Source organism: Scleropages formosus, chromosome 8, assembly GCF_900964775.1.
Source record: "Scleropages formosus chromosome 8, fSclFor1.1, whole genome shotgun sequence".
Lineage (NCBI taxonomy): Eukaryota > Metazoa > Chordata > Actinopteri > Osteoglossiformes > Osteoglossidae > Scleropages > Scleropages formosus.
In genome coordinates this window covers 11,090,287-11,117,828 of record NC_041813.1, presented here as the reverse complement: position 1 = coordinate 11,117,828, position 27,542 = coordinate 11,090,287, and the positions used below count along the sequence as shown (strand labels likewise).

The window sequence follows — 27,542 nt, the reverse complement described above, 5'->3', positions numbered from 1 at the left end:
CTTAAGTCAAGAAACTAACTCCTTACGATTACGAATCACGCGTCTGCAACCAACTCTCATCATGTCTTTTTTTCTCCTATGATGTAATGTACAAATTGAATTTTCTATGTACGTGGCTTTGGAGAAAAGCTTCTGCTAAATGAATAAATGTAAATGTAAATATCATAGCAAAAACAAGCCGACGTTGCCATACGTACTGAAAGCCCAACAACACCTCAGGCCCCAGGCTGTCCTGAACTATGCCTGATGCGTATGCGCAAACCCAGCGTCCCAATCCTATAGCCTCGCTGTTCTGGGGGGCGGTGGTGATGTCACGTCCTAAGTACATTTTAATCATTAATGTCTTGGAAAATAAACGAGAACGGCGGTCTAAACGGTGTTTACAGGTTGTAAGGTGTTTGGGTGACGTCAAAATAATTGCTACCTCAAAAACGGCACAAATTCTAATTTTCACGCACAGCAGCAACGGAGAGGGGGTTTGACAGAGCTGGCTGCATTGACTGTTCAGTCAGTGCTTTCTGGTTAGTCGAAGCTTTGGTTAGTGTTAACTCTTACTTAGATTCGTCGTTTAAAAGCTGTAAAATGTTGCCAGGGAAGTGGTTTGCTAAATAGCATATCGAAGTTCGTGTCCAGTTGTGTATATCTGAAACAGGTTTGTTATCTTAGGTGGTGTGGAAGTGTCTCATTTACGTAAGAGACTGCGCCTGCTGACTGGGACTCAGAGAGGTGAGCAATTCGACGTTCGACTACGTTAATTATCTCTAGAAAAACATATTTTGTGGTCTTTGGAAAATATCTGATTTTGTGTCGAGATGAAATAAATGGAAAGTGCATATATGTTTCTTAGAAGGCTACTGCTTTTGCTCGTGAGGAGCACACTGGTTATTCACTGACGTTTATAATTTTAATACGGTTTATCAAAGTGTTTGTCTAATGGACACTTAGCTGTGGTGTGTTACCATGGACTGCCAGAAACAAGCAGCCAAAGTCCTTGAAATGAACTGTGAATAGCTGCTCTTTACACCAGACCTCTGACACACATTCAGATTGCTAAACAAGTCCACAGCATTACAGCGATTCTGACGAAAATGTTAAGAAATAAATCACGCACGTGGTGTCCTGTTAAAGAGCGTTTGTGTGGAAATGAGCCTATGACTTAGGAAAACAATGCTCCTGTGTCCTCTGTGCGCTTATGGTCATATGCATTAGTGTTTTTGAGTGTAGGGTTAAAAATCACACACAGTAGGGTCAAATGAGGTACATACACTGCAGTTTCACAAGATCAGTGTAGTAATATAAGCAAAAATCCCAAACTAGTCCCATGTTCAACTGCAAAGTAATGGTATTCACCACTGATTGTTACCTTTTATACAGCCAGTCTAACAAGCACATAACTTAAAACTCTCAAATTATAAGGATTTCTGCATAAATGACTCCTAAAATGTGATCTCATCTGTAAGCCATGGTAAAGGCGGTCGTCTTCACAAATTCTACGTATGCATGTCTTTAATAAACAAATTGTTTAAATGGTCAGCGTTATCAGTCTGAAAAATATGGGAACTTTTTATATTTAGCATCTACTGGAATGTCTTTTTGTAGCTGCTGATCAGACCTGTGCAGCAGTTAGAAGATATTCCTGTTTAAAAAACTGTTTCAGTTCCTGTATACTTCTGGGTTGTTTTGCTTGAATTGTCTGTGTCAGATTGCACTACAGTAGAGAGCAGAATTTCATGTACAAGTCTCAATTAATTTGGTCTCTCTGATTGCAAACTGCAGACCCTGATGCAGCAAAGCTGTTCCACATTGTTATACTCCCTTCTTAAAATTGTGTGAATGTCAAAATGATTTAAAGATTCACATATGAAATAAATGACTTAGCGATCATTCGCATGACTGGATCTCCATGCCTTCTCACCCTTTTTGTTTCAGGTCATGCTTGCATGAACTATACTTTGATTTATCTGCAGCAGGTTATGAAGTTTGTTTGGGTAAATGTTAGCTGTATATTATAAAGTATAAATTTCTCCATATTGTTTGGGAGATAATTTGTTGTGCAAGGAAAAAGTTGTTATATCTAAAATGTGTACATAATTTAAGAATTTATTGGTTAATAATATTTTGTCACTTGCCTTGCTATTTCTCCTGCAGTTCTGTTATTCATTCTGGAGGGGGAACTCTTGGCCATGGGGATATGGTCACTTGGACTTGGTGCTGTTGGCGCAGCCATTGCTGGCATCTTCTTGGCCAACACTGACTTGTTATTGGCTAAGCCAGAGCAGGCCACTCTGGAATATCTGGAGGATGCCAGCCTTAAAACAATAGGAGATGGTGAGCACCAAAGCACAACAGATTGACTGGATTGGCAGTCTGTCACTGAAGGCCTCAGGTTTTCTTGTCACACAATGAAAATGTTCAAGTTCTTGAACATGCACAGTCAAGAGGAGACTATAATAAAATGGTAGTGAATGGTTATAAGTTAATTGTAGGATGTGAAATTCTGTGACCTTTTCTGTTGTTCCCCCCCTTCTCAATTCTGGCACTATAATCATGGTGAATTTCTGTTGGTGAACTGTGCCAGTTGTTTTAACTACAATTCATCTGATTATGTCAGAATTCCTTTGGGAATAGAGCAACAGTTGTCATTGCATATCTCCAGATGAGAAGACCTTTAAAGCCAAGAATCTGTGGGAGAGGTCTGGGGCAGTGATCATGGCTGTGCGGCGGCCTGGATGATTCTTGTGCAGAGAGGTAGTGTTCCTACCATGCCATCTGTGTATGATTTTTAGTGGAGGTGATTGACTTCCATAAACTTTTCACTATAAGCTGCTGTGTGGATTGGACTCTGTATTAACAGGAGGCCTCTGAGCTGTCCTCTCTGAAGCCCCAGCTGGATAAGCTTGGGGTGCCTCTGTATGGGGTGGTCAAGGAGAATATTGGCACAGAGATTCATGACTTCAGAGCACATTTTGCAGGGGAGATCTTCCTAGACGAGAAGGTAAGGATACATTGTAGACTAATTTCCTCAGACCTCCTTTTTTTAAAACCTTTGAAAGACAGTCCTTAGGAGTGTAATTCTGTAGTGGATAGTCTGTTCTGAATTTTTTGTAGGCCTTCTTCTGTTATGACTTGTACAAATCTGCTTTCTAGCAATGCTTCTATGGGCCCAAGCAAAGAAAAATGGGTGGCTTGGGCTTTATTCGCATGGGGGTGTGGCAGAACTTCATCCGGGCCTGGAAGAGTGGGTATAAAGGCAACATGAATGGCGAGGGCTTTGTCCTTGGTGGGGTGTTTGTCATCGGAGCAAGGAAGCAGGTAAGCCATGCAAATTTAAAATGCATTAGCCATTTCTTTTTTTTTTTTTGTTTTGTTTTAAGCAGCAGCAGTGTTTCAGGAATGTGCATTAATGAAATGGTTCTTGATGTCTGTTTGCAGGGCATTCTTCTAGAACACCGGGAGAAGGAGTTTGGGGATAAAGTCAACACTACTTTGGTTTTAGAAGCAGCTAAGAAAGTACAGATAGAAAAGTAGATTTTTTTCATTATGATTAAAAACTTTCAGATGAATTAGATTATCCATTCACATTAGAATATACACCCAGTTTTGTGCCGATTGCTGTGTTTGTCTAAAGAAAAAATCCCAATGAGAACTCATTCCACGCACATGTCCCATCATCAATGTTCTTTATGTTAACACTTTTTTGCTGTGATTTCTTCCCAGAGGGTTCATGATTGTCTTTGTTTCCTGTGGTGACATTTGGTGCACAGGAAGCTGAAGTGACCCTTTGCTGCTGCCACTTTTGAGGAAGTAGGTGTACAGTCAGGAGAATGCTTTTTGATATGGCAGCACTTGTTTCAGGGATAATGTAGTTTCTTTACACTGCTGACTGTGAAATCATATTTAATACATATTCTTGTCTTGATAATCCTGTTAAATGGAACTTTACGGTTCTACAATGACCTTTTCTGTAAAGGCTGAAGTATCGGTGTCTTCAGGGCCTGTGGCCAGACCAGTGCAGCAGTGTTTTGTTTGTGCTCATGACAACCTGTGTCTAAACTCCATGGAGCGGACAGGTCTGATACCTCACATTACCAGACATGGCTGTTGGTAGTGGGCTGACAGGCTACCCTGGAGACAAGCTAGTGTACCAGCTCATAATAAACATAATCAATCTCCTTTTGTTTACTTTGGCTCTATACCTGTAAGTGCACTTGGATCTACGCTATCATCATCTTGGGCATTTTGTTACACAAGCAGAGTGTTTAACAATAGTGGTAGAAATTCCTGCTCTAATACGGGCCTTTTACACAACTTGAAAAAGTGCTTGGCACCAGTCACAGACCAGGTCTCCAGTACTTAGTTCAAGCAAATTGGTTGTGAGTCAAGGTCTGCTCCTTACCTTCTCAGAAGCATTTCTTGTTTGGATGGAGTTCTCTAGTGTCTCAAAATCCATGCTATGGATGTTACCAGCAAGTTCATTCTGTTATTTATGTAAAACTACAACAAAGAGGGGATTAATTCAGTATATCTGAGCAAACCACTGCATTCTGTACAGGTTCCTGATTATGATTTTGGGGAAGAGAATAGAATATGCTCAGTGACGTGTTTACATACACAGGTTGGACATGTCTGCTGGTCCTGTCATCAGGGCAGCTGGTAGCATAGTGTTTAGAGCTACTGCCTTTGAACCTAAAAGTCAGAAGTTTGATTCCTACCCCCAGCAGTAGTACCCTTGAGCAAGGTACTTACCCTGAATTTCTCCAGTAAAATTACCCAGGTGAATAAATGGGTACATAATTGTAACTATCTTAACATTGGTAAGTCACTTTGGAGAAAAGCATCAGCTAAATGAATAAATGTAAATGTTATGGTGAGTACAGGAGACCTCTATGAGAAGAGAAAAAATTAAACTGAAAACATCCATGCCTTTGAGAAAAACCTAAACATCATGTATGGCATTTCTGATTGCAGTGTAAAATTGCCTCAAACTGGTCCTGAGTTTCAATCCCTGCTGTAATACCCTTGAATAAGGCATCTACTCTGAATCACTGCAGTAAAAAGACACCAGCTCTTTATAATTTGTTAAATAACTAGCTTCCCATACATGAGTGTCAGCTAAATATCTAATGACAGGTCTTGGACACCCCCCCATTCTTACCCCTAGGGCTATGACACATATTGGTTGCATTTCACTAATTAAAATTATACATACAAATCATCCTAATTCATCCATCCATCCATCCATCTTCCTCCGCTTATCCGGGGCCGGGTCGCGGGGGCAGCAGTCCAAGCAGAGTCCTCCAGACTTCCCTCTCCCTGCACACCTCCTCCAGTTCCTCTGGGGGAACCCCAAGGCGTTCCCAGGCCAGCCGGGAGACATAGTCTCTCCAACGTGTCCTGGATCTGCCCCGAGGCCTCCTCCCAGTGGGACAAGCCCGGAACACCTCCCCAGGGAGGCGTCCAGGAGGCATCCGGAACAGATACCCGAGCCACCTCAACTGGCTCCTTTCGATGCGGAGGAGCAGCGGCTCTACTCCGAGCTCCTCCCGAGTGACTGAGCTCCTCACCCTATCCCTAAGGGTGCGCCCAGCCACTCTGCGAAGGAAACTCATTTCTGCCGCTTGTATCCGCGATCTCATTCTTTCGGTTATGATCCAGAGTTCATGACCATAGGTGAGGGTAGGAACGTAGATCGACCGGTAAATTGAGAGCTTCGCCTTACGACTCAGCTCCCTCTTCACCACAACAGACCGGTACAATGACCGCATTACTGCGGACGCCGCACCGATCCATCTGTCAACCTGCCGCTCCATTTTTCCCTCACTCGTGAACAAGACCCCGAGATACTTAAACTCCTCCACTTGAGGGAGCAACTCCCCCCTAGCCCGGAGGGAGCAATCCACCTTTTTCTGACTGAGAACCATGGCCTCGGATTTGGAGGTGCTGATTCTCATCCCCGCCGCTTCGCACTCGGCTGCAAACCTCCCCAGTGCACGCTGCAAGTCTTGACTTGATGAAGCCAACAGGACCACATCGTCCGCAAAAAGCAGAGACGAGATCTCGCGGCCACCAAAACAGACACCCTCCGTTCCCTGGCTGCGCCTAGAAATTCTGTCCATGAAGATAATGAACAGAATCGGTGACAAAGGGCAGCCCTGGTGGAGTCCAACATGCACCGGGAACAGGTCTGACTTACTGCCGGCAATGCGAACCAAGCTCCTGCTCCGGTCATACAGGGAACGAACAGCCCGTAGCAACGAACCCCATAATCCCGAAGTACCCCCCATAGGATGCCACGAGGGACACGGTCGAATGCCTTCTCCAGGTCCACAAAACACATATGGACTGGTTAGACAAACTCCCACGAACCCTCCAGCACCCTAGTGAGGGTATAGAGCTGGTCCAGTGTTCCACGGCCAGGGCGAAAACCGCTCCTCCTGAATCCGAGGTTCGACTATCGGTCGGATTCTCCTTTCCAGTACCCCGGCATAGACTTTCCCAGGGAGGCTAAGGAGTGTGATCCCCCTGTAGTTGGAACACAATCTCCGGTCCCCCTTCTTAAAAAGAGGGACCACCACCCCGGTCTGCCAGTCCAGAGGCACCGTTCCCGAACTCCACGCGATGCTGCAGAGGCGTGTCAGCCAAGACAGCCCCACAACATCCAGAGCCTTGAGAAACTCGGGGCGGATCTCATCCACCCCCGGAGCCTTGCCACCAAGGAGTTTTTTGACTACCTCAGCAACTTCAGCCAGGGTAATGGACGAGTCCCCCTCCAAGTCCCCAGCCTCCGCTTCCTCTACGGAAGGCGTGTCGGAGGGATTGAGGAGATCCTCAAAGTACTCCTTCCACCGCCCGAGAACATCCTCAGCTGAGGTCAGCAGCGCACCACTTCCACTGTAAACAGTGTTTGTGGAACACCGCTTCCCCCCTCTGAGTCGCCGGACGGTTTGCCAGAATCTCTTTGAGGCCGACCGAAAGTCTTCCTCCATGGCCTCACCGAACTCCTCCCAAGCCCGAGTTTTTGCCGCGGCGACTGCCAGAGCCGCGCTCCGTTTGGCCCGCCGGTACCCGTCAGCTGCTTCAGGAGTCCCAGCCAGGCCCGATAGAACTCCTTCTTCAGCTTGACGGCATCCCTTACCTCCGGTGTCCACCACCGTGTTCGGGGATTGCCGCCGCGACAGGCGCCGGAGACCTTATGGCCGCAGCTCCGAACCGCCGCCCCGACAATGGAGGCGCGGAACATAGTCCATTCAGACTCAATGTCCCCCACCTCCCTCGGGACCTGGTTGAAGCTCTGTCGGATGTGGGAGTTGAAGACCTCTCTGACAGGGGCCTCCGCCAAACGTTCCCAACAGACCCTCACTATGCGTTTGGGCCTGCCAGGTCTGTCCAGCTTTTTCCCCCGCGATCGAATCCAACTCACCACCAGGTGGTGATCAGTTGACAGCTCAGCCCCTCTCTTCACCCGAGTGTCCAAGACATATGGCCGAAGGTCAGAAGAAACGACTACAAAGTCGATCATCGACCTCCGACCTAGGGTGTCCTGGTGCCAAGTGCACTGATGGACACCCTTATGCATGAACATGGTGTTCGTTATGGATAAACCGCGACTAGCACAGAAATCCAATAACAACTCACCGCTCGGGTTCAGATCAGGGAGGCCGTTCCTCCGAATCACGCCCCTCCAGGTATCACTGTCGCTGCCCACGTGGGCGTTAAAGTCCCCCAGTAGAACGACAGAGTCCCCAGTGGGAGCGCTTTCCAGCACGCCCCCCAGGGACTCTAAAAAGGCCGGGTACTCTACACTGCCGCTAGGCGCATAAGCACAAATGACAGTGAGAGACCGTTCCCTGACCCGAAGGCGCAGGGAGACAACCCTCTCATTCACCGGGGTAGACTCCAACACATGGCGGCTGAACTGGGGGGCTATTAATAAGCCCACACCCGCCCGCCGCCTCTCACCTTGGGCAACGCCAGAATAGTGGAGAGTCCACCCCTGATTGAGAAGAGTGGTTCCAGAACCCAAGCTGTGAGTGGAAGTGAGCCCGACTATATCTAGACGGTGTCTCTCAACTTCCCGCACCAGCTCAGGCTCCTTCCCCGCCAGTGAGGTGACATTCCAAGTCCCAAAAACCAGAGTTGGCGCCCGAGGTTTGGGTCGGCCGGGCACTCGGACATCCTAATTCATGTCAGCAATAATTAATCAGTCTGACAATTTAGAAACAATGGGAATACTGTTTATTGGTCCTGTTCCAATAAGCAAGTAAATAATATACAACAGGATGTTACAGGGCACAGAAGGTAGTGCTGCTGCCTCGTGGCTTCTGCACTGTTTAGGTGTAGGTTTTAATATAGCTCTGTTTGTGTGGAATTTGTATCTTTTCTCCATGTCTCTGTGGGTTTCCTCCCACAATCCAGAGACATGCAGTTCAAAGTGAAGTGGTAACTAAATTTCCTGTAGTGTGTGACTATGGGTGTGAACCTACCCTGTGATGGACCAACATCCCATCCCATCCTTAGCTTTGTGCCTAGTGATTCTGGGTCAGGACAAGCTCTGAGACCCAGTACCTCTATTTGCAAGCAGTTCATCGTGGTTTCATTGAAACATACTTAGAAAAAAAAAAACTTTGTTCTGTATAAAATGACATTCTTCCAGGAGGATATGAACTTGTCAGGAATTGGGAGGACCAAAAATACCAATAATATTTAATAGTTATACATAAATACCGGGAGGTGGGGGTATGTTAGGCTTGCTTTTGCACCTGGGGATTCTTCATGAATAACATACTGATAATGATTAATGTGTTTTACAATATCCATATAAAAATATTTTTCAATTCTATGTTACTTTTTCCTAAAGCAGGGGGTGCAGTGGCGCAGTGGGTTGGACTGGGTCCTGCTCTCCAGTGGGTCTGGGGTTCAAGTCCCGCTTGGGGTGCCTTGCGACGGACTGGCATCCCATCCTTGGTGTGTCCCCTCCCCCTCCAGCTTTACGCCCTGAGCTGCCGGGTTAGGCTCCGGTTCCCCGCGACCCCGTATGGGACAAGTGGTTCAGAAAATGTGTGTGTGTATTTCCTAAAGATGTTCATTTCTTCAACCTTTTCTATTATTTTCTATTTGACCTAATCTAGTTATCCAAGATTACTTCATGTTATTTTGATGAGATACTGTGACCACAAAAATATAATTTATTTAGTTGATGCTTTTCTCCAAAGCAACTTACAATCATTTACCCATTTATATAGCTGGATAATTTTACTGGAGTAATTTAGGGTAAGTACCTTTCTCAAGGGTTTTACAGCTAGAGGTAGGATTCAAACCTGCAACCTTTAGGTCCAAAGGGCAGCAGCAGCGCTAAACACTAGGACACCAGCTCTCCCTGCTAATATATGAGCAACCATATAATCCTTATGCCCGGTGTGGATTTCTGACGTGTGAACAAGACCTCAAAGTTCCTGCCAAGGGCATTTTAATGGCAGTTCCCTGATCTAGTAACGCTGCCTGTGTGTGTGTTAGCCACTTGTGTAGCTGGACTGTCAGTGATAAAACAGTTTGACCCAATATCATAACATAAGTAAGGTATGTTGGTAGGTATATTTACAATGAGAAAAGTAACGAGTTACACTTAAGTTCAGTTTTAGTTGCTTAAATCGCAATACACTACGCGCGTTTATCTTCCCCAGGACGAATTCCAAGTTCTATCTGTCGATTACCTTGCCCGAGAAGTCCGAGACACATACAGGACTAGACGAAAGACATTTCTAAGAACCAATGAAAAAGACCGACTTCCGTTAATTCTTGTCGCATAAGCCAATCAGGTTGCCCAAAGGGCGGGGCCTTTCGCGGCTGACACCTGCTGTTCTCTCAGGTGATGTCATTCGGCGCAACATGGAGGGGACAGGTAACAGCCGGAAACTTTGTGTGGTACTTCTCACTCACCCGTTTATTTCGTGCGGTAATTGTGACATTATTCCTCAACATGTCGCCTAAGTTTAATGTAATATAGTGTATGCCAAATTACTGTACTTTGTTGTTATAATGATGTTCTACATTAATATAAAACCAACTTTAAACAACTCCTTCTGATTAAAAAAAAGCGTGATGTATGCAAGAACTGCGGCATTTTAAGTTTATACTGAAAGAGCGCTTTGTAGAGAATCATCCGGCGACAGTTCGTGGCAGTTTGTCGCTTACACACAGTGGCGTGTGGCGCACTTCTGCTGTCGACCCATTCGGCCAGGGTGCCGATTGCTTTCCGTGGTGCTGAAAATAGCCGCAGGGAGTCCACCTGATCTGAAACTTGACAACTAGTAGTTACACATGACGTTTAACTTCACATATATTCATTTAGCATACGGTTTTTTCCAGAGCGACGTACGTTTCAGAGAACAATACAAGAATAAGTACATATCAACAAAAAGAGAGATTTGGATGCAGGCACGTGATTCTTGAGTACAGACACTTTGTCGCATACCACTGTATAAACCAGAATACATTACACAGGTAGATGCATATGAGCCTTTAAATTATTAAACAATTAGTTATTAAAAATTATTAAACACAACAAACATGTATATGTTTATCGAGCACTTACGGGAAGGAGGAGAAGTGAGTCTGAAGGAGGCGAGTTTTTAGACCTTTCTTAAATGTAGGGAGAGATTCCACAGTTCAGAGGGAGAGGGAGAGGTAATTCCAACACATCAGAGCCAGAACTGAAAACCTTTATTCTTTTGATTTTGGAACAGAGCTGACAGCACGAGCTGTTCTGTGCTGTGGAGCTGATGTGTACTTTTGTTACCTGTTCCTTTCTGTTGGTACTTAAGAGACCTTTTTACTCCTTTTAAACATTGAGAGAAACTGAGCTTACATACTTCTGTCTGATTCCAGGATGGTAGGTGTGCGAGGTTCCATGACCAGGAGTAGTTGCGCACATGGACACTGACAGACAGCAACCAGGCATTAGCATCAACAGTGAGACCAGAGACATGATGTTCCTCCTCATGCTTGCAGCTGCTCCCAGGTCTACATCAAAGTGCTCCAGCAATGAGTCTGGGCATGCAATCCAATGTAATTACTCAAAAATGGACCTGCTTGTTTGCCAGGACACAGACAATATACTGTGCTGAAATCCACCCATCACACAACGATTCAGTTGACTGAATTCATGTCCTAGGGCTTCTGTGCTGCAGTGACACAACTGTGGCTGGGTTCTTTGTGGTGCATTATAATTCTGTGCGAAGGAGAGCTGTAAGTGTAGCATGGCAGGTCCATAACTGGGGTACCTTAAGACGTGCTCACACAGTGGCACTTCACCCAAGTCCCTAATTTTCTGAGTGAGCACCCGTGCTTGCTGGGGGGAGCCAAACTTGCCATGGCGCACACGTTAGGCTCTGCTCACAGGGAGACTGCCAATGGGGCCCCCACCAGCAGCCATGGGAGGGGGGCACACACTGCCACACGTTACCTGCACAAGAAGCAGCACCAGCAGCGGGGTTTCCGATCTTCGTCACCAATGGGCAGAGTCATCCTTATCAACTCACCTGTAGATGGTAAGGCCAGTATGCTGCAGTACATTTTTGCGGACTAGCCCTTTGCGTCCAGAGAATGATCAGAGTAAACAGGTCTTTTTTTTGCTGTACTCGTCCCATAAAACCTACAGGGGGAGATGACAGTGAGGACATCCACACAATCACAGTGGACAAAAGTGCCGATGGCAGGCTGGGTTTCAGTGTGAGAGGGGGGTCCGAGCATGGCCTCAGCATCTTTGTCAGCAAAGTGGAGGACAATAGCTCTGCAGGTCAGTTTTAATGTAGTATTACTTGAATTACTTGCATTATGTGTATATGATTTTATTCACCTGGGGACAGCAGTTAGATAACTTTCAAAGTCATTGCCTTGTAATCCAAAGACTTGGGCCACAATCTGTCACAGTCACCTTTCTATTTCTTATGTGACAAATACAACAATGTCAGAGAAACAAACTGATTTGACAGTTGTATGTCTTTATATAAAGCTGGTTGGCTGTTGTGGAATGCACTTTTGTTTACCCTCAGCTGTAATCACTTTTGGAAAAAAGCACACACACACTGTCTGAAACCGCTTGTCCCAAGCGGGGTCCCGGTGAACCGGAGCCTAACCCAGCAACACAGGGTGTAAGGCATTAAAAAAAGCATCTAATAAATGAATAAATGTAAATGTAAGTATCTGAATCCCTGCTACTGATGCAGTATTATTGAGCAGAATACTGAGGCTTGAGGTTTATTCTGAATTGCTCCAGTCAGCATCCTGCTATATAAATTAGTAAATATTTTTAAATAACTCAGTATATAAAGCATGTATATATTAAGTTACTTTACAGAAAGTCATCAGCTGAATGAATAAATAACAAAAATTTGTGTGTGTTGTGATGTCCTCACAGAGAAGGCAGGCCTGTGCGTTGGGGACAAGCTGGTGGAAGTGAATGGAGTCAGTCTGGAGAGCATAACGATGAGCAGTGCAGTGAAGGTCCTAACTGGGAACAACCGACTGCGTATGGTGGTGCGCCGTGTAGGCAAGGTGCCCGGCATTCGCTACTCCAAGGAGAAAACTACCTGGTAGGAAGAGCCCACCAGCATCTGCGCTGAGATTGATGAAACCCTTCCTAATAGTGGATTTACATGGTGTTGTCATAAAATTAATGTTGCTTTTTCCAGTTTCAGATCTAATTATTGTATTATAGACTAATTGCCTTGAAATTTGAGCTGCTAAAGAAGAAATGTGTGTCATTCTGAGTTTTTAGCTTCTCTGTACATGTGTGTAGGGTGGACCTTATTCACCGCAGAATGGTGGTAGAGGAAAGTGGTCGGACACCCTCTGAAGCCAGCTCAGACAGTGCATTGAGGAGGATCGTCCACCTTTACACTACCTCTGATGACTATTGTCTTGGTTTTAATATCCGTGGGGGCAAGGAGTTTGGCCTGGGCATATATGTCTCCAAGTATGTACAAGAGCATGGCAAGGAAGGCAAACTGTGGATGTTAAAAAATACAAATTGAAATTCATTCAGTTTAAGCATCTTATTAATGTATAATTAATAAAACTTTCAGGTCACAGATGGTGCCGAAAGAAATATTTAATTTCTTTCCCTAAAAATACCTGCACCTTATAGCTGATTGGGAATACTGTATATGTTATATATCAAATTTGAAATCAAGCAGTAGACAGAATAAGTTGTCTCTGCCTAGCAGTATCTCTGTAGGCTTTATTTATCTGTGTGTTCTTCTTTGGTTGTGTCTCGAAAAGGCTGGACCCAGGAGGCTTGGCAGAACAAAATGGGATCAAAATGGGAGATCAGATCTTAGCTGCCAATGGGGTCAGCTTTGAGGACATCAGTCACAGCAATGCCGTGGAGGTGCTGAAGAGTCACACCCACATCATGCTGACTATCAAGGTATTGTCGTTGAAGCTAAGGTCACTGAATAGCTGTATCCATAGAAAGGTGATAAACCAGACTATGTGTTGTTCCTCTTGTACAGTTGTATGAGTTGTACCGTTTCTATATAATAAATTTAACTTTATTAGAATGTGATGTAATCCGTTTCTCATTATAATGCCAATAAAATAATTAAGACCGTGGCTTCCAAAGGAAAGAACTAAAGGTTTAAAAAACACAATCCTTTAGCCTCATATTTTCTAAAACTAGCTTAATATGAGACTGTCATATCCAAACTTGCAATTATCTTTTGGTAAAACAAATGTATTTTATTTAATTCAGTTTGCTCTAATATAATTTTCTGTGGTTGTACAGTCCTGTTAGTAGTTTCATTCCACCTTGAAGAACATGAATATAAACCAATCTTACTGTATTTGGGTTTTTTTTTTATTTTTATGGGGTCTAAAAAAGAAAAATAAATGCTTGGGCTAAGTATCTCTGTGCGTTACTTTTTGTACTGGTATGTTAAAGAACACAGATGCTCAGTGAGTCAGGGAGTGAGGTAGCAAAGATAAACTGGCAGCTGGCATTAAGCTGTGACGTTCTGCCCTGGTCACTTTACTCAGTAGAGCTCATGTTCCTCTTGGGAGGGATGGTTGGGTACCTGCATTATTCATGGGGCCCAGGGATCAGGTTGTGAACAGCAGAAAGCTGTGTACTCTGTCGACCTGCTTTGTCTCGATCCCCAACGCAAAAAATACACACTGGTGCTGTGGGGTCATGGGTATAGGGAGGAGTCAAGAGACTGCCCAGTGTGGTCAGACCAGCAGGCAGCCCAACAGCTGCTACTACAAATGCTATAAAATGCTGTTCTGGTTGTTGAAACTATTCAGGAATGCCATTTGCCATGAGTGCCAGCCACTTTTGACTAGCACAAGTGTGTTGGAAAACTCACTCCATAAATGAAGTTTTTCAGGCTAGCCACTGTAAAACTTTAATTTTTTATTTGAAATTTTCTATATTTAAGTACAGTTTCTATGGGCAGAAATAATTCTTAATCACTTACAGTTGTGATCCTTGCCTTATTGCAGTAAATGTTAATATCTGCTCAATTATTTGTTTCAGGAGGCTGGCCGATATCCTGCGTACAAAGAAATGGTGGCAGAATACAGCTGGCTTAATAAATGTACGCTTCTTACTTTTGTGATAGCTTTGCCAAGTCAACAGTTTCATTTCATTAGACATAGCTAGTGTTTCGTTTTGCCATTACAAAAAAATCTGTAAGTCTGTAAACAGAAAGTACTTTTTATAATGTAGGTTTATTTTTAAAGTGTAGAAAAGTTGAACTGCAAGGGGTGTGTAGCATTAGGGGTTATATAGTGATGGTCTGCTAGGAAAATGGTAATGGAAACACAAGAAGCATTTTGGACAGAAAATGGATTTTTTACATTTTTTTCCAATCATAACTAGAATTAGAAAAAAAAATGTACTTTTTCAAGGAAGTTAATGTGGTCAGCCCATGCCAACAGAGTTGTATATGTGCTGCATGGGCTGAGATCTATGTGTTTTTCGTAAGTAAGGGTAAGAGTATATATGTGCTCCATCACTTAGCATGTGTTGATGTACCATATACTGAAGCCTACTCTCACATCTGTTTTGCCTCCTAGTGGCAAACAGCATACACAAGTCCTCCTCCCAAGGGTCTGATACCAACTCTTCTGCCTCCTCCCTGTCTTCGGGGACGCCCATCAGTTCTCTCAGTGGTCTGTCCCAGATCATGTTTCCACCAAGTCCATCAGCCTTTGGTGCAGAAATGGTGGACACATGCATTGCCACAGAGGAGCTACATTTGAGCACAGATTCTCATAAGATGGAGACCGCCATCCAGACCGACCCATCTGAGCCTGTACAGCTCCCAAGGGCAGACACACTGCTTCCTATGGACACCAGCCGTACCCTTGGCGCTACTGAGCTGCTAAAGGACACAGCCATACGTGTGGGGAGTGTGGAGAAGGCTGGGTGGCCCCGCAACAAGGGGTTCTCCACAGGTGACCCTGCCTTGGATAAGCAGGATTCCCCCAAAACAGCAGTGCTGATGGCTCTCAGCAAACCACGTCGACCCATTCGTCGCTCTCAAAGCCAGATCACACTAGCAGGTACCACAACCAGGAAAGGACTGGACCAAACCACATGTCATACTAAATGGTCAAGAAGGGAGAGGGCTCAGTCAGTATGTCATACTACAGAACAAGGGTAGAAGTGGACCAACTGGTGTCAAATTGCAGGTGGGCTATTCAATGTCCTGATGTTACTTTATGTTACTCTACAGAGTCATGAAGTGTGTAGGCCAATAAACTTGTAACACAGTTGGTCCAGGGCAGGAGTGAACAATCAAGGAGTGACAGCTGTCACACTGCAGAATCAGCGATAAAGTAGCTCAATCAGCATATCAAAATTTTAGGGAGGGAGTGCCACAATCAGAATATCAAGGACAGCCCAGAGTTGAGTGCTCATGAATGTCATACTGTAGTGCTACCTTTGCATTCAACTAATTTCTTGTTGTGCTCCAGTCCATATCTAGCAGCACATTTCTTCCTTCTGGACAGTTTACACTGAATTAACCCAACCCTTGTGTTACCTTTCAGAGGAGAAGAAGAAGAGAAAGCAGCAGAAACATAAGGGGGACAGGGGGCGCAGCACCCTGAAGCGCTCCAAGACCTTTGTCAGCCAGCTTTTCAAGAGTGGCCGGAAGAGGGACAACTCACAGGACCATAAGTGGCACTATGAGGGAGGGCAAGGTTAGGGACACTGTGTTTTCAGCGGGCATATCAGAAAACTATAGGATTATTTATGAAGGAGTGTCCATTGGGTCCTTTCTCCTCAACAATGTCATTCAGAGTGCAGTAGTATAGCATCTGCATTTGAAATGCTTGTATAATTTACTTAGACACGTCCAAGGCAATGCTAACATTCTGAAAATGGAATGCTTCTAATAATGGCTTTCCTTGTCTGACACTGAGCCCAAGCAAAATCCCAAAAAGTGAAACCAAACCCAATTTAAAATATTTGAAACATACTTATGCCCCTCAGAGGTTCAGTCTTGTCTTAAGAGTTGTACAGTATTACCTGCTGTCTGTTATACACAATTTGTGCAAAAACAGACCTTCGTTGTACTTACAGGTCGAGAGCGTGATCACAGCCCCTTTTCTGGCTTGGAGCTGCTTGATGCAGTGGAGGACATGGCTCAGAAGCTACTGGAGCATGATGAGGTCATAGCTGTCCTGAGGCACTGCAGGAGGGTAAGCTATCAACTTCAAAGTATCTTTGATCCCTCACTTTATCTCTTACATTGTGTTAATGGTCATCACTTTCTGCCAGATACAGAGAAATATGTTATTGTAAACAATAAAAGCCTAAAGAGTCAGAGGCCATGCCACATTGAATAGGGGCTTTGCTTTGTATGTGTGCTGATCGCTGTGTTCAGGGCAGTAAGATGAAAAGGAAAACTGGTCACAGGACACAACAATAAATGTGATATGTTCAGAGAAAATTAGCTTTCCTGGCACAGGACACAAGAAATGTAGGAAAGGTCACAACACATAGTAATGGATGTGAAGTTTTAAAATATTATGTGCTCGTCACAAGGCACCAAAGTATGAGAAATTTGCTTAGTTTTTCAAGATTTATAAATTATTGTAAATAATTTCTAGTTGAATTTCTTAATTTTCCTCATCAAAACATGAAAAGTGAGTGGTTATTTAGATATGTAAATAAAATTTAGGATTTTGAAAGATTTTGAAAAAGAGAACAGATTCAGATTATTTCCTTTATTTAATTACTTACAAGAATTAAGTACCAAGGCAAATTGTCTCCTAATTCAAAGTGTGCACAAGGCCTGATTGTTCTTAGAGTCCTTATTTATCAAATCATAAATGAGAAGTACATGGGACAATGTACTAAATTCATTAATCTAGACTACCAAGACAACAAAATCACCAGAGAAGGAAACAGAAATGAAATGAAAAGGAAATCAGAGAATATGTTGAAGGGTTTTGATTGTAGAAAATAAGTTGGTTGAAGGTGAACTATGTTAACAAAATGTCAGTGATCAAGAGTGAAAGGTGGTTACATGTCATAGTTACTCTACAAAGTAGCTAAAGGCAGTAAAGGTGGTTAACCAGCCATTATTCGAGTACCAGCAGAAGCTAGGCAGAACAGGAGGGCCAGAACATGCAGTTTCAGTGGCACATGTTCTTGAAACCTCACTAAACCAGGATCAAAGTTTAAGCAGAAGATGCTGTCTTAAAGTTAAATACCTGTTTGTCAGCCTTCTGACTTATTGTTTAGACCAAATATCAGCCCTAACCTTTTAATAATTGCTTGCAGAACAAGATTTCTAGCTTCCATCCTTCTGCAGTGATATACAGGATTATACACAGTTCCTGCACATTCAAGGCCTCCTGTGAGCAAGTGGATATCAGGTCTTGTAGTTAGTGCCTGAGGCTGTGTAGGTACAATATGTAAGAGAACATGTGAGCTCACACACAGAGAGAAGGTTCCTGGCAGCGTGTACAACTATGGGCAAACTCTTCCTGTAAGGCTAAATGCTATCCTGTAGCACTATTAAAAGCTATAGTTTCACAGATATGCTGGGTATGTCAAATTCTGACTCTTTCTGTTCCATTTCTCACTCTTCCACCTTTTTTTCCATCTCAGTTTTTAAAGGAGCGTGTGGTGGAGGACCTGGTACGTCCCCTGTTGGTGCTATTGGACAGGCCCGAGAAGCTGCTGTTGCTGCGTGAAATCAGGTGTGAGTTGAGCTTTGTGAGGTGGCTCACTGGGAGCCTAACCCAGAGGGAGCCATTGCAGTCAGCACACAGGAGTTAAGGCAGGCCATCCTTTGGTCAGTTATGAGGTGGTTGGTAGGGTAGCGGTTAGAGTTGCTTCCTTTGGATCCTACGGTCGGAGGTTTGAATCCCACCTTTAGCTGTTGTGCCCTTGAGTGAGGTATTTACCATAAAAATCTGTTTAAATGGGTAAATAGTTGTAGGTAGCTAAATATTGTAAGTTGCTGTGGAGAAAAGCATCAACTAAATGAATTAATATGAATTATGAACAGGTCTGGAGATTTATTTTCTCCTGAACTCCACTGGATCTTGTAGCCTTGATGACCCGAAAAATATGTCTGCCTGTTGTGGGCAGTGTGACATAGTTAGATATGACAGCAGCAGCAGACAAGCTTCTGTCTCCCTGTTCAATGTCATTGCAGGATCCTGATCCACCCTACCGAAATGGGCCATTTTGACAGTATGGTCCTCCCCTTTGAACTGGAAGCTTATGAAATTCTGAAGAGTCGATCTTGTAAGAAGATGAAGGAAAATTTGTTGATCTGTTTATGAAATATCTTCAAATTTTAATAAATACGTGCCTTGCAAAATTATTCAAGCCCATTGGAAGTTAGCACCATTTTCTGGATTTGAAAAGAAACACACAAAGATACATACAGAAGCAACAGTTTATTTTCACAGCCAAAGTAAATAATTCCTCAAAAGACTTACAATAAAAAATAAAAACTGGAAAAACATTGCTTGCATAAATATTGTGCCCCCACACATTAATGTTTAGTAGAGCTTCCTTTTGCTGCGAAAACAGCCTTAAGTCTTTTGGAGTAAGTCTGAACCAGCTTTGCACACTGGTCAGGAGTGATTTTGTCTCATTCTTCTTTGCGGATTTTCTGCAGATCATTCAGGTTGGTTGGATGGTGTTTCTGGACTGCAATTTTCAAAAAGTCTCGGTCAGATCAGGCTTTTAACTATTCCACTGTAGGACATACACTTTTTTTTAAAGCCACTCCAGTGTTGCCTTGTCTTTGTCCTTGGGATTGTTGTCTTGCTGGAAGATGAACCTTCTCCTAAGCCTCAGTTTCTGAGCCGACTGGAACAGGTTCTCTTCCAGTATTTCCCTGTATTTATTTCTACCCATGCTTCTATCAGTTTTAACAAGATTCTCGGTCCCTGCAGATGAAAAGCATTATGCTGTCACCACCATACTCTACTGTAGGGATGGTGTTTTTTTTGCACCATGCGTAGCACTTTGAATTTGAGCCAAAAAACTGTATCTTGGGTTCATCTAACCACAGCACCTTTTCCCCACATCTTCACTGGGTTCCTCTTATACATTGTGGCAAACTCCAGACATACCTTTTTATGGATATTCTTAAGTAATGGCTTCTTTCTTGCCACCCTCCCAAATAGGCCAGTGTTATGGAGAGCTCTTGATATTGTGGACTCATACACTTGCACCCCAGCTTTAGCAACTGACTTCTGTAATTCCTTCAAAGTTATGGCTGGCATCTTTATCACTTCTCTTACCAGTTTACATCCTGCTTGGGCACTGAGTTTTGATAGACAGTTTCATTTACACAGTGACTGGGTGGTGTGATATACCTTACACTTCCTCGTGATGGATCTAATTGCTCACTGGGGCATCCAAGCTATTTGATGTTTTTGTACCTTTTTCCCCAGCTTGTGCATTTGGATTGCCTTATCTCTTACTTCTGTGGTATTCTCTTCAGTTTTCGTTTCTACAGTGTGATTCACAGCCTGGCTAATGAGCCCAACACAGAATGATTTTTATGTCCAGAGGATATTACCTTTACTTTAGTTGTTCCCTGGTAGAAAGTAATTATTTAATTATGTCCAAATAAGAGGCAAATGTCTCTTGTTAGGGATCAATTTGCCACATAAAGCTTTTGGAGCATGTACTTGCAGAAGTACATTTCAGTTTTATTTTTAATATCCAAGGACAAATCACTCAGTTTGGGTTTCAAAATAGACTGTTTTGAAATAGATCTCAGTAAAAATAGTGATTGGGAGAACATCTATATGTACTTTTTGAAATCAAGAAAATGTTACTAACTTACAAGGGGCTTCAATACTTTTGCAAAGCACTGTATGTGTATTATTTGTATATCCATTCATATGCATTTTTTTCGGGAACTTTGTTCCCCAGTCCTGTGACCTGTGTACCCACCCTTGCTGACTCTAGCCATGTTCTTCAGTCAGATCTCCAGCCCTGCGTTCCCCTCGAGCTGGACGGGCCCCCAGACGCCACCTTATCACCCCAGTCCCAGGTTAGCACAACCAACATGCTGAAGAGATAACTCTGCAACTCAGGTTCACAAGCTCCACACTTAGTCCAGCCATGCTATAGTGCTTTGGTTCTTACTTCTGGCAGTGCCATCCTGTACAACCAGTACCTGACATGGGGTTCGAAAACAGGACCATAAATGACTGATCTGTGGTTCACACATGAGCTGGATGCTTTTACTGACTGACTCACCTTTACTACACACTGCCCTGAACAGAGAGATCAGCTCATATACATGACAACTGACATCCAGTTCTTATTACTTCATTCATCAGCCCTTGAGCAGAAAAGTTACCTCCAGTGAACAAAATACTTCCTGTACTGAATACTGACTCAAAATTAATGTCTATGAATAAAAGTCCTCCTCATCTGCAGTTAGCAGCCTCTTTGTCTCCTTCACTTTCATTGAAACAACCAGAAACTCTTGACCCTCAACACACCTTTGCACGCCATGCCTCTCCTCTTCCTTTTGTCCATTGTGCATTACACAGAGGTATAATCCAACCTGTGTTGTCAGAGAATAGCTCATGTGGTGTGGATGACTACAGTCTATGCAGCTGGTAGCACACTAGTTACAACTGCTGCTTTTACACCCAAAGGTTGTAGGTTTAAATCTCACCTCCAGCTGTAGTACCCTTGAGTAAGGTACTTACCCTAAATTGCTTCAGTAAAATTACCAAGCTAATGTATGTCGATAACTGGGGGGTGTGGTGGCGCAGTGGGTTGGACCACAGTCCTGCTCTCTGGTGGGTCTGGGGTTCGAGTCCCACTTGGGGTGCCCTGCGATGGACTGGCATCCCATCCTGGGTGTGTCCCCTCCCCTTACGCCCTGTGTTACCAGGTTGGCTCCGCAACCCTGTATGGGACAAGTGGTTCTGCAAGTGTGTGTGTGTGTGTGTGTGTGTATATGGATAACTGTAACTGGCTTTGGAGAAAAGTGCCAGCTAAATGAATAAATGTACATATGCAAATCCTGCAAGGGTTTTTTTTTGGCCTTGTTGTTTCTAACAACCTCTGTCTTATCCCAGACTATAGGGGGGGCTTCCAACTTCACCCAGCTGAGGAGGTGGAAAGGGATCGACAGCTGATGGAGGATTTGGCAAGGCTGCGGCTCTCTGCAGCACCTTTGCTGGATGTGCCTGTAGATGGCTATGCCACCGACTCACCCCGCTCACATTCTGTTACATCATCAAGGCCCAATTGGCTGCTTGCCGAGTCTATACGGAGCAACGAATGGACACCCACACAAAGGCGGGACAGTGGTACAATCCATTCTGTCCACTCAGCCACACATGGTGGTACAGCAGTTACTGAGCGGGGGAGGTCCCCCTTTCGAAATGGCCGTGGCAAAGCTAGGAAAGACGATGGTGACACAGCACACAATTTGTTAAGCCCAGCCAGCCACAGCAGACCTCCGCTGGCACAAGTGTTCACCACCTCAAGCTCTGCAGTGCCTTCTGAAGTGATCGTAGGAGAAATGAATGAAGAAGACAGTGAGGCCACAGCCCAAGAGTATGAGCTCAAAACTGTCAGCATCTCTAAAACCAAGCAGTCCCTTGGTGAGTGTGATTTTCTGTCATTGGTCTACATCTATCCATCTGCATTGTGTCTTTCTACACCTACATAATTCCATAATTCTATTATATTATTCTGTCTTTCTTCCTATTCTTCCATCATTTTGTCATTTGTCAAAGTGGCAAATGTTCAGCTAGTTCCTTGGAAATATGCATAATAGTAGGATTCAAAACCAAATGATGGTAGATTTAAAAATTTCTATGAAATTATGCATTAAAGTGTTCAGTCTTTGCATTTCCAAGCTCTATGAGACAGAGCTCCACACTGATGTAGAGAACTTCAGTGTCAGATTTCAGTAAGTCATCCATAGTGGGAGATCCACTACATGTTTGAGTGACACTGTGTGCATGTGTCCATATGTGATGCCAAAACTTTTGCAGCACCAGAGATTTTGGTGAAAAAAAGGGTTTCACAGCTCAGGTGTGTTTGAGTGCAAGGGTTGTAGGGCTGTGGGAGCTGTTTAGAGGAATGCTCAGACTGAACATTATATCTTTAGATAGAACATGAAGAGCCTTTTCAGTTCTCCAGAGTGTTGATTTAACTTTACACCCATCATCAGTTTCTCCATTATAGGAGGTGAGCGTGGAAGTATTTCATTTTCCATGGCAGAGTCACAGCATCAGCACACTGCTTAATTACACCATTTCAGAATACAAATCGGCAGTAGGTAGCACAGTGGTTAGTGGTGTTGTCTTTGTAATATGAAAATTCTTGGTTCAAATCCCATGTTTAATACCATTTATCAAAATACTTACTCTAAATTGCTCCTGTAAAAATATACTGTTGTATAAGTGGGTAAATAATTGTAAAAGTGCTTGGTTCACATTGTAAGTCACCTTGGGCATAGGGGTAAGTCAAAATAAGTGTTAAAGTTCTGATTAAAAAAATACCACTAGCTCTTCTAGAGTGTCAGTTTTAATCACAGAATCATGCTTTAACCATTTTAATAAAATTTTTCAAGAATTTATGAGAATTTTTGGTTACACATTGTAGGAACATTATACTGAGTGATTTTAAATGCCATTTTTTAACAAAAAAATTACATCGATATTCTGTATGTGCATTCTAGTACATTTTAAAAAGCAGTGAAACATAGCAGCCATCAGAACATTCTAGAAGTACCAAAACATTGTAGAAAACATCAAATTGTAAAAGGTACTGGAATATTTGGTTGCCTGGAACCTGGTGCCAAAATACACCAAAATTTGATAATTTGAAGAATGTGAACTACACACACACACACACACTTTCTGAACCGCTTGTCCCATACAGGGTCACGGGAAACCGGAGCCTACCCGGCAACTCAGGGCGTAAGGCCAGAGGGGGGAGGGGACACACCCAGGACAGGACGCCAGTCCATCGCAAGGCACCCCAAGCGAGACTCGAACCCCAGACCCACCGGAGAGCAGGACCTGGTCCAACCCACTGCGCTATCGCACCCCCGAATGTGAAATATTTCTCTAAAAATATAATACAAACTGGGGGGCGCGGTGGCGCAGTGGGTTGGACCGGATCCTGCTCTCCAGTGGGTCTGGGGTTCGAGTCCCACTTGGGGTGCCTTGCGATGGACTGGCGTCCTGTCCTGGGTGTGTCCCCTCCCCCTCCAGCCTTACGCCCTGAGTTGCCGGGTTAGGCTCCAGTTCCCCGCGACCCCGTATAAGGGACAAGCGGTTCAGAAAATGTGTGTGTGTGTGTGTGTGTAATACAAACTAATGCAAAAAGTATGCTTAATCTAACAAAGTGAATGAAAAATGCAAAAAAACCTGATAAATAAAATTTTGATTAAATTGTGTAATGTTCTTTAGTGTGTGGAGTGCCAGTTCTTAACCTCTTCTCTCATTTCTCCAGGGATTAGCATCTCTGGGGGGATTGAGTCCAAGGTACAGCCAGTTGTAAAGATAGAGAAGATTTTTCCAGGTGGTGCTGCTTCTACAAGTGAAGTCCTTAAGGTAAATGGCATACCAAAGCATGTTCTGTCATATCTGTCTTTTGAACAGCACATAGCATTGTGGATATGGGCTTAGATTTGGGACCCAGAGGTTGCAGGTTAATATTCCACCATAAGGAGCCCTGTTCTTGGACTATTGAGTATCCATGGATTTCTCCAGTAAAATCCAGCTGTGTTAACAGCTATGAAACTTAAAGCTATCTACAAAATTTTGAACAAATGTCTGTCAACAAATGATTTCCTGTAAATTGCCCCTTATTATGTTCAAGTCCCAGCTGCAATTTCCTGATCAATAATTCAGAAACCTCTTCAGTAAAAACCTTTACATTTGTTACTATTATAGATACAAGGAGTCCTTATATACTGTAGGTTGGCTGTTTATAAGTTTTAGTGGACATTTCTAAAACTTACAATGAATTGTATTATAGACATACAGTCTCCCACACAACCTCCATATAAGCATAAAATTTTGAGAACAATATTTGCCCAACGCTAGTTAAAACTAGGTAGTTTCCAGCACACATGGTTTCCCAATACAACTCAACACACTAATTCTTAAATGGGGAGAATTGGCCGTTTTTAGTGTGGTTCCACATTCCCCCTTTTCTGCTGCGAACAGCTTTACAACATATTATCACGGTGGTACAGCGAGTAGCACTGCTACACTACAGTGCCTGGGTGGTGCGAGGGAACGTGCGTTCGATCCCTGCTCAGTCTGTGTGGAGTTTGCATGTTCTCCCCGTGTCTGTTTGGGTTTCTTCTGGGTGCTCCAGAAGCTGTTCAGGTTCCCTCATAATGTGTAAGTGACAGAGAGAGTATGTTCCACTGATGTATGTATGGGTGACCCATTGTACGTAGTGTGTCTAGCGGTGTAAGTCACCTTGGTGAACAAAGTGTGTGGGCTGGTAACACTACATAGTATCCATGACTGTAAGTCGCTTTGGAGAAAAACATCTGCTAAGTGAATGAATGTAAATGTATCATACATATTCATAATACAGACAGTCCCTGGATTATGAACGAGTTCCGTTTCTCAGTCTGTCTTTAAGTTAGATTTTGGCGTAAGTCGGAACAGTTAGGTATGGTAGGTATCTAACGTCAGTTTGTCAAATGTTTGTCTTACTAAATAGTATATTGTGTACCTTTCTATGCATAAAGAGCATTAAAAAAACACTACTGGATACACTAAAATGTCTTTAATATAACAATACAGTGATGATAATAATAATAATAATAATAATAATAATAAATGTAACTATAGTATTTATAATAGAGAGAGACATAGAAAGAGATAATAATAATAATAATAATAATAATAATGCAAGATTGTTTATTCAGAGTCAAAGGACTAGACGTGTTCTCGTGGTCCGGATAGGCAAATGTTCAGTCAATCGGCGAATTGAACAGAGGCGAGGATCCGAAGTCATGGTCGAGGGACAAATAGGGTGGTCGTTGTCAAAGAGACATGGAATGGGATTGGTGAACAATGAGGGACAGGACTTGGAAGAGCAGAGCAAGGTAGGTTTGAGAACGCAGAAAGGACAATTCTCTCCTGAATGAGATTCTGCAACTGGGAAGAAGTGTCTTTTTCAGTTGAGTGCTACGATTGAAGCTGCTGGTTGAGGTGCAGGCATGGTCGTTACAATTAAAGTGTTTATAATATTGAGAGTTTTGAGTTTTGCGTGCACACACACATTCTCCCTCTTTCACACATTTACATTTATAAAAATGTAAATGAGAGAAAGAGAGAGAACGTGTGTGTCTGTGTGTGCGCACAACAGTGAAGAAACTTTAATGTTCGATTTTCCAATGTTTGTTGGCATTTCACCTTTTTAAATCGCTTTGTTATTTCCACTTTAGTTTCAACTGTGATTGTTTTCCTTTTCTTGGTTGCATCACCATCACTTGCATCACATTTACGCTTTGGTGCCATGGTTAAGAGGGTAAAAACAAAAAACTAAAGCCAACTGCAGTAACACACACGAAACACTGTTAACAGCAATGGGGTCCAACTGAAAAGAAGGAAGTTTTTGTTCTACCTGGGCTCACGCACCCCTTCCACGAGCCAACAAACTGCTGTAGACGTGCAATGTTTTGATGGACGTTGCAAAGTAGCACCCGTTTGTTATTACGAACAATTGTATGTAACTCAAATTTTTAATATAATAGCCTTAATTATTAAATTTTTATTTGATTGTTACTTAAGGGTGACAAAAAATTAACTTCCGGTCAATAAGGGAGTGGTTTGTAACTATGGGTTGTACATTAAGTCGGACATTCGTAACCCAGGGATTGCTTGTATCTCACATCATCTTCTGAATCATCTGACTCCTCCAGTTGTAAGAAACAAAAGTTTAGTTTTCTTTGTAAATGCAGCAATAGTCTGATGGGCAAAAACATTACGAAAAACCTATATGTTTCATGGTGATGAAATATGTACAGTTTATGTAACATTATATATATGATGCTGGAAAAGAGCATTACAAGTCCTTTCATGATGAATGTTACTAAAGAAGGATAAAGGCCAACTTCAGAGTCCATTCTGGCAGCTAGAGAAGCTTGGAAGCTTTTTATCTGATGTGCTCAACTAGGTCTGAGATGTTTTCTGAGTTGGCTAGTATGTAGGTATAGCAGTCAGTACCATTTGGGGCACAAGTATCTCCTTTAGCTGTAAGCACAAAGTCCAATGCCATTTAGTTCTAGAGTGCCACAATACATCAACAGTTTATGTAGGTTAGCTGTGCCATTACTGAGCTGCTTCAACACAGAAGTAATACTTGTTGTGCATGTAGAACAGATGCGTGTCTAAAGAGGTGGTGCCCCCCCCCCCAACGCCATTGGGCTAGAGTTCTATCAGTCTGACAGTGCTCAACACCATTGGATCAAAGCACTGTCAATCGCTGCCTGATTTGTAATGCGGAATCACAGTACCACATTTTTCAAAGAAGAAGAAATACGAGTCGACCATAGACCACGTTTCTGTTTATGGTATGAGCACACTCAATTATATATTTTGAGATATGTGGACTGGGGTGTTGTCATTCTCCACTGCAATAATATGCATAGGTAAACTCCAGATAACAGCAACACTAGTGAGTGATGTAGCCTACTGAGAGCGGAAGGCGACCGATGCCTCAATTGCCCTCGTAAAGACGACTCTCACGGGTATAACAACTTCAAAAGCTCCCAAGAGTACATTATAACATTACATAGCTGGATAGTTAGCTTAGCTAACATAACTTCGGCAGACTTCCTGTGCCCCCCTCAACTGGTGCCCCCCGTCCCCATGCCATCTCATTTAAAAAATCTTGGAATCGCCTGTAGAAGTATATGAAAACATATCCTGCAAGAAGTTATATCTTGAAATTCCTCATAAATCACATTAATGTCTCAGTAATGATCAATTAATCCCTGTTATCCAGATGTACAGACTGAATATTTGAACATGGCAAAGGTGCTTAC

At 43.3% G+C, this 27,542-nt stretch overlaps 2 protein-coding genes across 6 annotated transcripts in view; both read left to right on the top strand.

Annotated features, from left to right (window-relative positions):
* Positions 1-430: 430 nt before the first annotated feature.
* On the top strand, positions 431-4,177 carry selenou1a (selenoprotein U 1a). The gene is made up of 7 exons (XM_018766061.2): positions 431-521; positions 667-726; positions 2,149-2,328; positions 2,657-2,748; positions 2,855-2,995; positions 3,148-3,312; positions 3,433-4,177. The coding sequence occupies exons 3-7, from the start codon at positions 2,184-2,186 to the stop codon at positions 3,526-3,528; spliced, it is 639 nt and encodes a 212-aa protein (XP_018621577.1). The 5' UTR covers positions 431-521; positions 667-726; positions 2,149-2,183; the 3' UTR covers positions 3,529-4,177.
* Positions 4,178-10,723: 6,546 nt separating this feature from the next.
* The window catches only part of LOC108918095 (PDZ domain-containing protein 7-like), a 32,038-nt gene continuing 15,219 nt past the window's right edge, over positions 10,724-27,542 (top strand). For 3 of the 5 annotated variants that reach the window (XM_018725081.1, XM_018725078.2, XM_018725080.1), the window contains exons 1-14: positions 10,724-11,546; positions 11,657-11,794; positions 12,416-12,590; positions 12,797-12,973; positions 13,279-13,426; positions 14,534-14,594; positions 15,076-15,564; positions 16,054-16,206; positions 16,589-16,707; positions 18,125-18,216; positions 18,678-18,769; positions 20,469-20,540; positions 21,586-22,116; positions 23,981-24,081. In XM_018725081.1, coding sequence (XP_018580597.1) covers positions 11,369-11,546; positions 11,657-11,794; positions 12,416-12,590; positions 12,797-12,973; positions 13,279-13,426; positions 14,534-14,594; positions 15,076-15,564; positions 16,054-16,206; positions 16,589-16,707; positions 18,125-18,216; positions 18,678-18,769; positions 20,469-20,540; positions 21,586-22,116; positions 23,981-24,081 — 2,526 coding nt within the window. In that variant the 5' untranslated portion in view covers positions 10,724-11,368. Of the gene's footprint in view, positions 11,547-11,656; positions 11,795-12,415; positions 12,591-12,796; positions 12,974-13,278; positions 13,427-14,533; positions 14,595-15,075; positions 15,565-16,053; positions 16,207-16,588; positions 16,708-18,124; positions 18,217-18,677; positions 18,770-20,468; positions 20,541-21,585; positions 22,117-23,980; positions 24,082-27,542 lie in introns of those variants that run through there. The other 2 variants (XM_018725079.2, XM_018725082.2) reach the window with 2 other exon arrangements.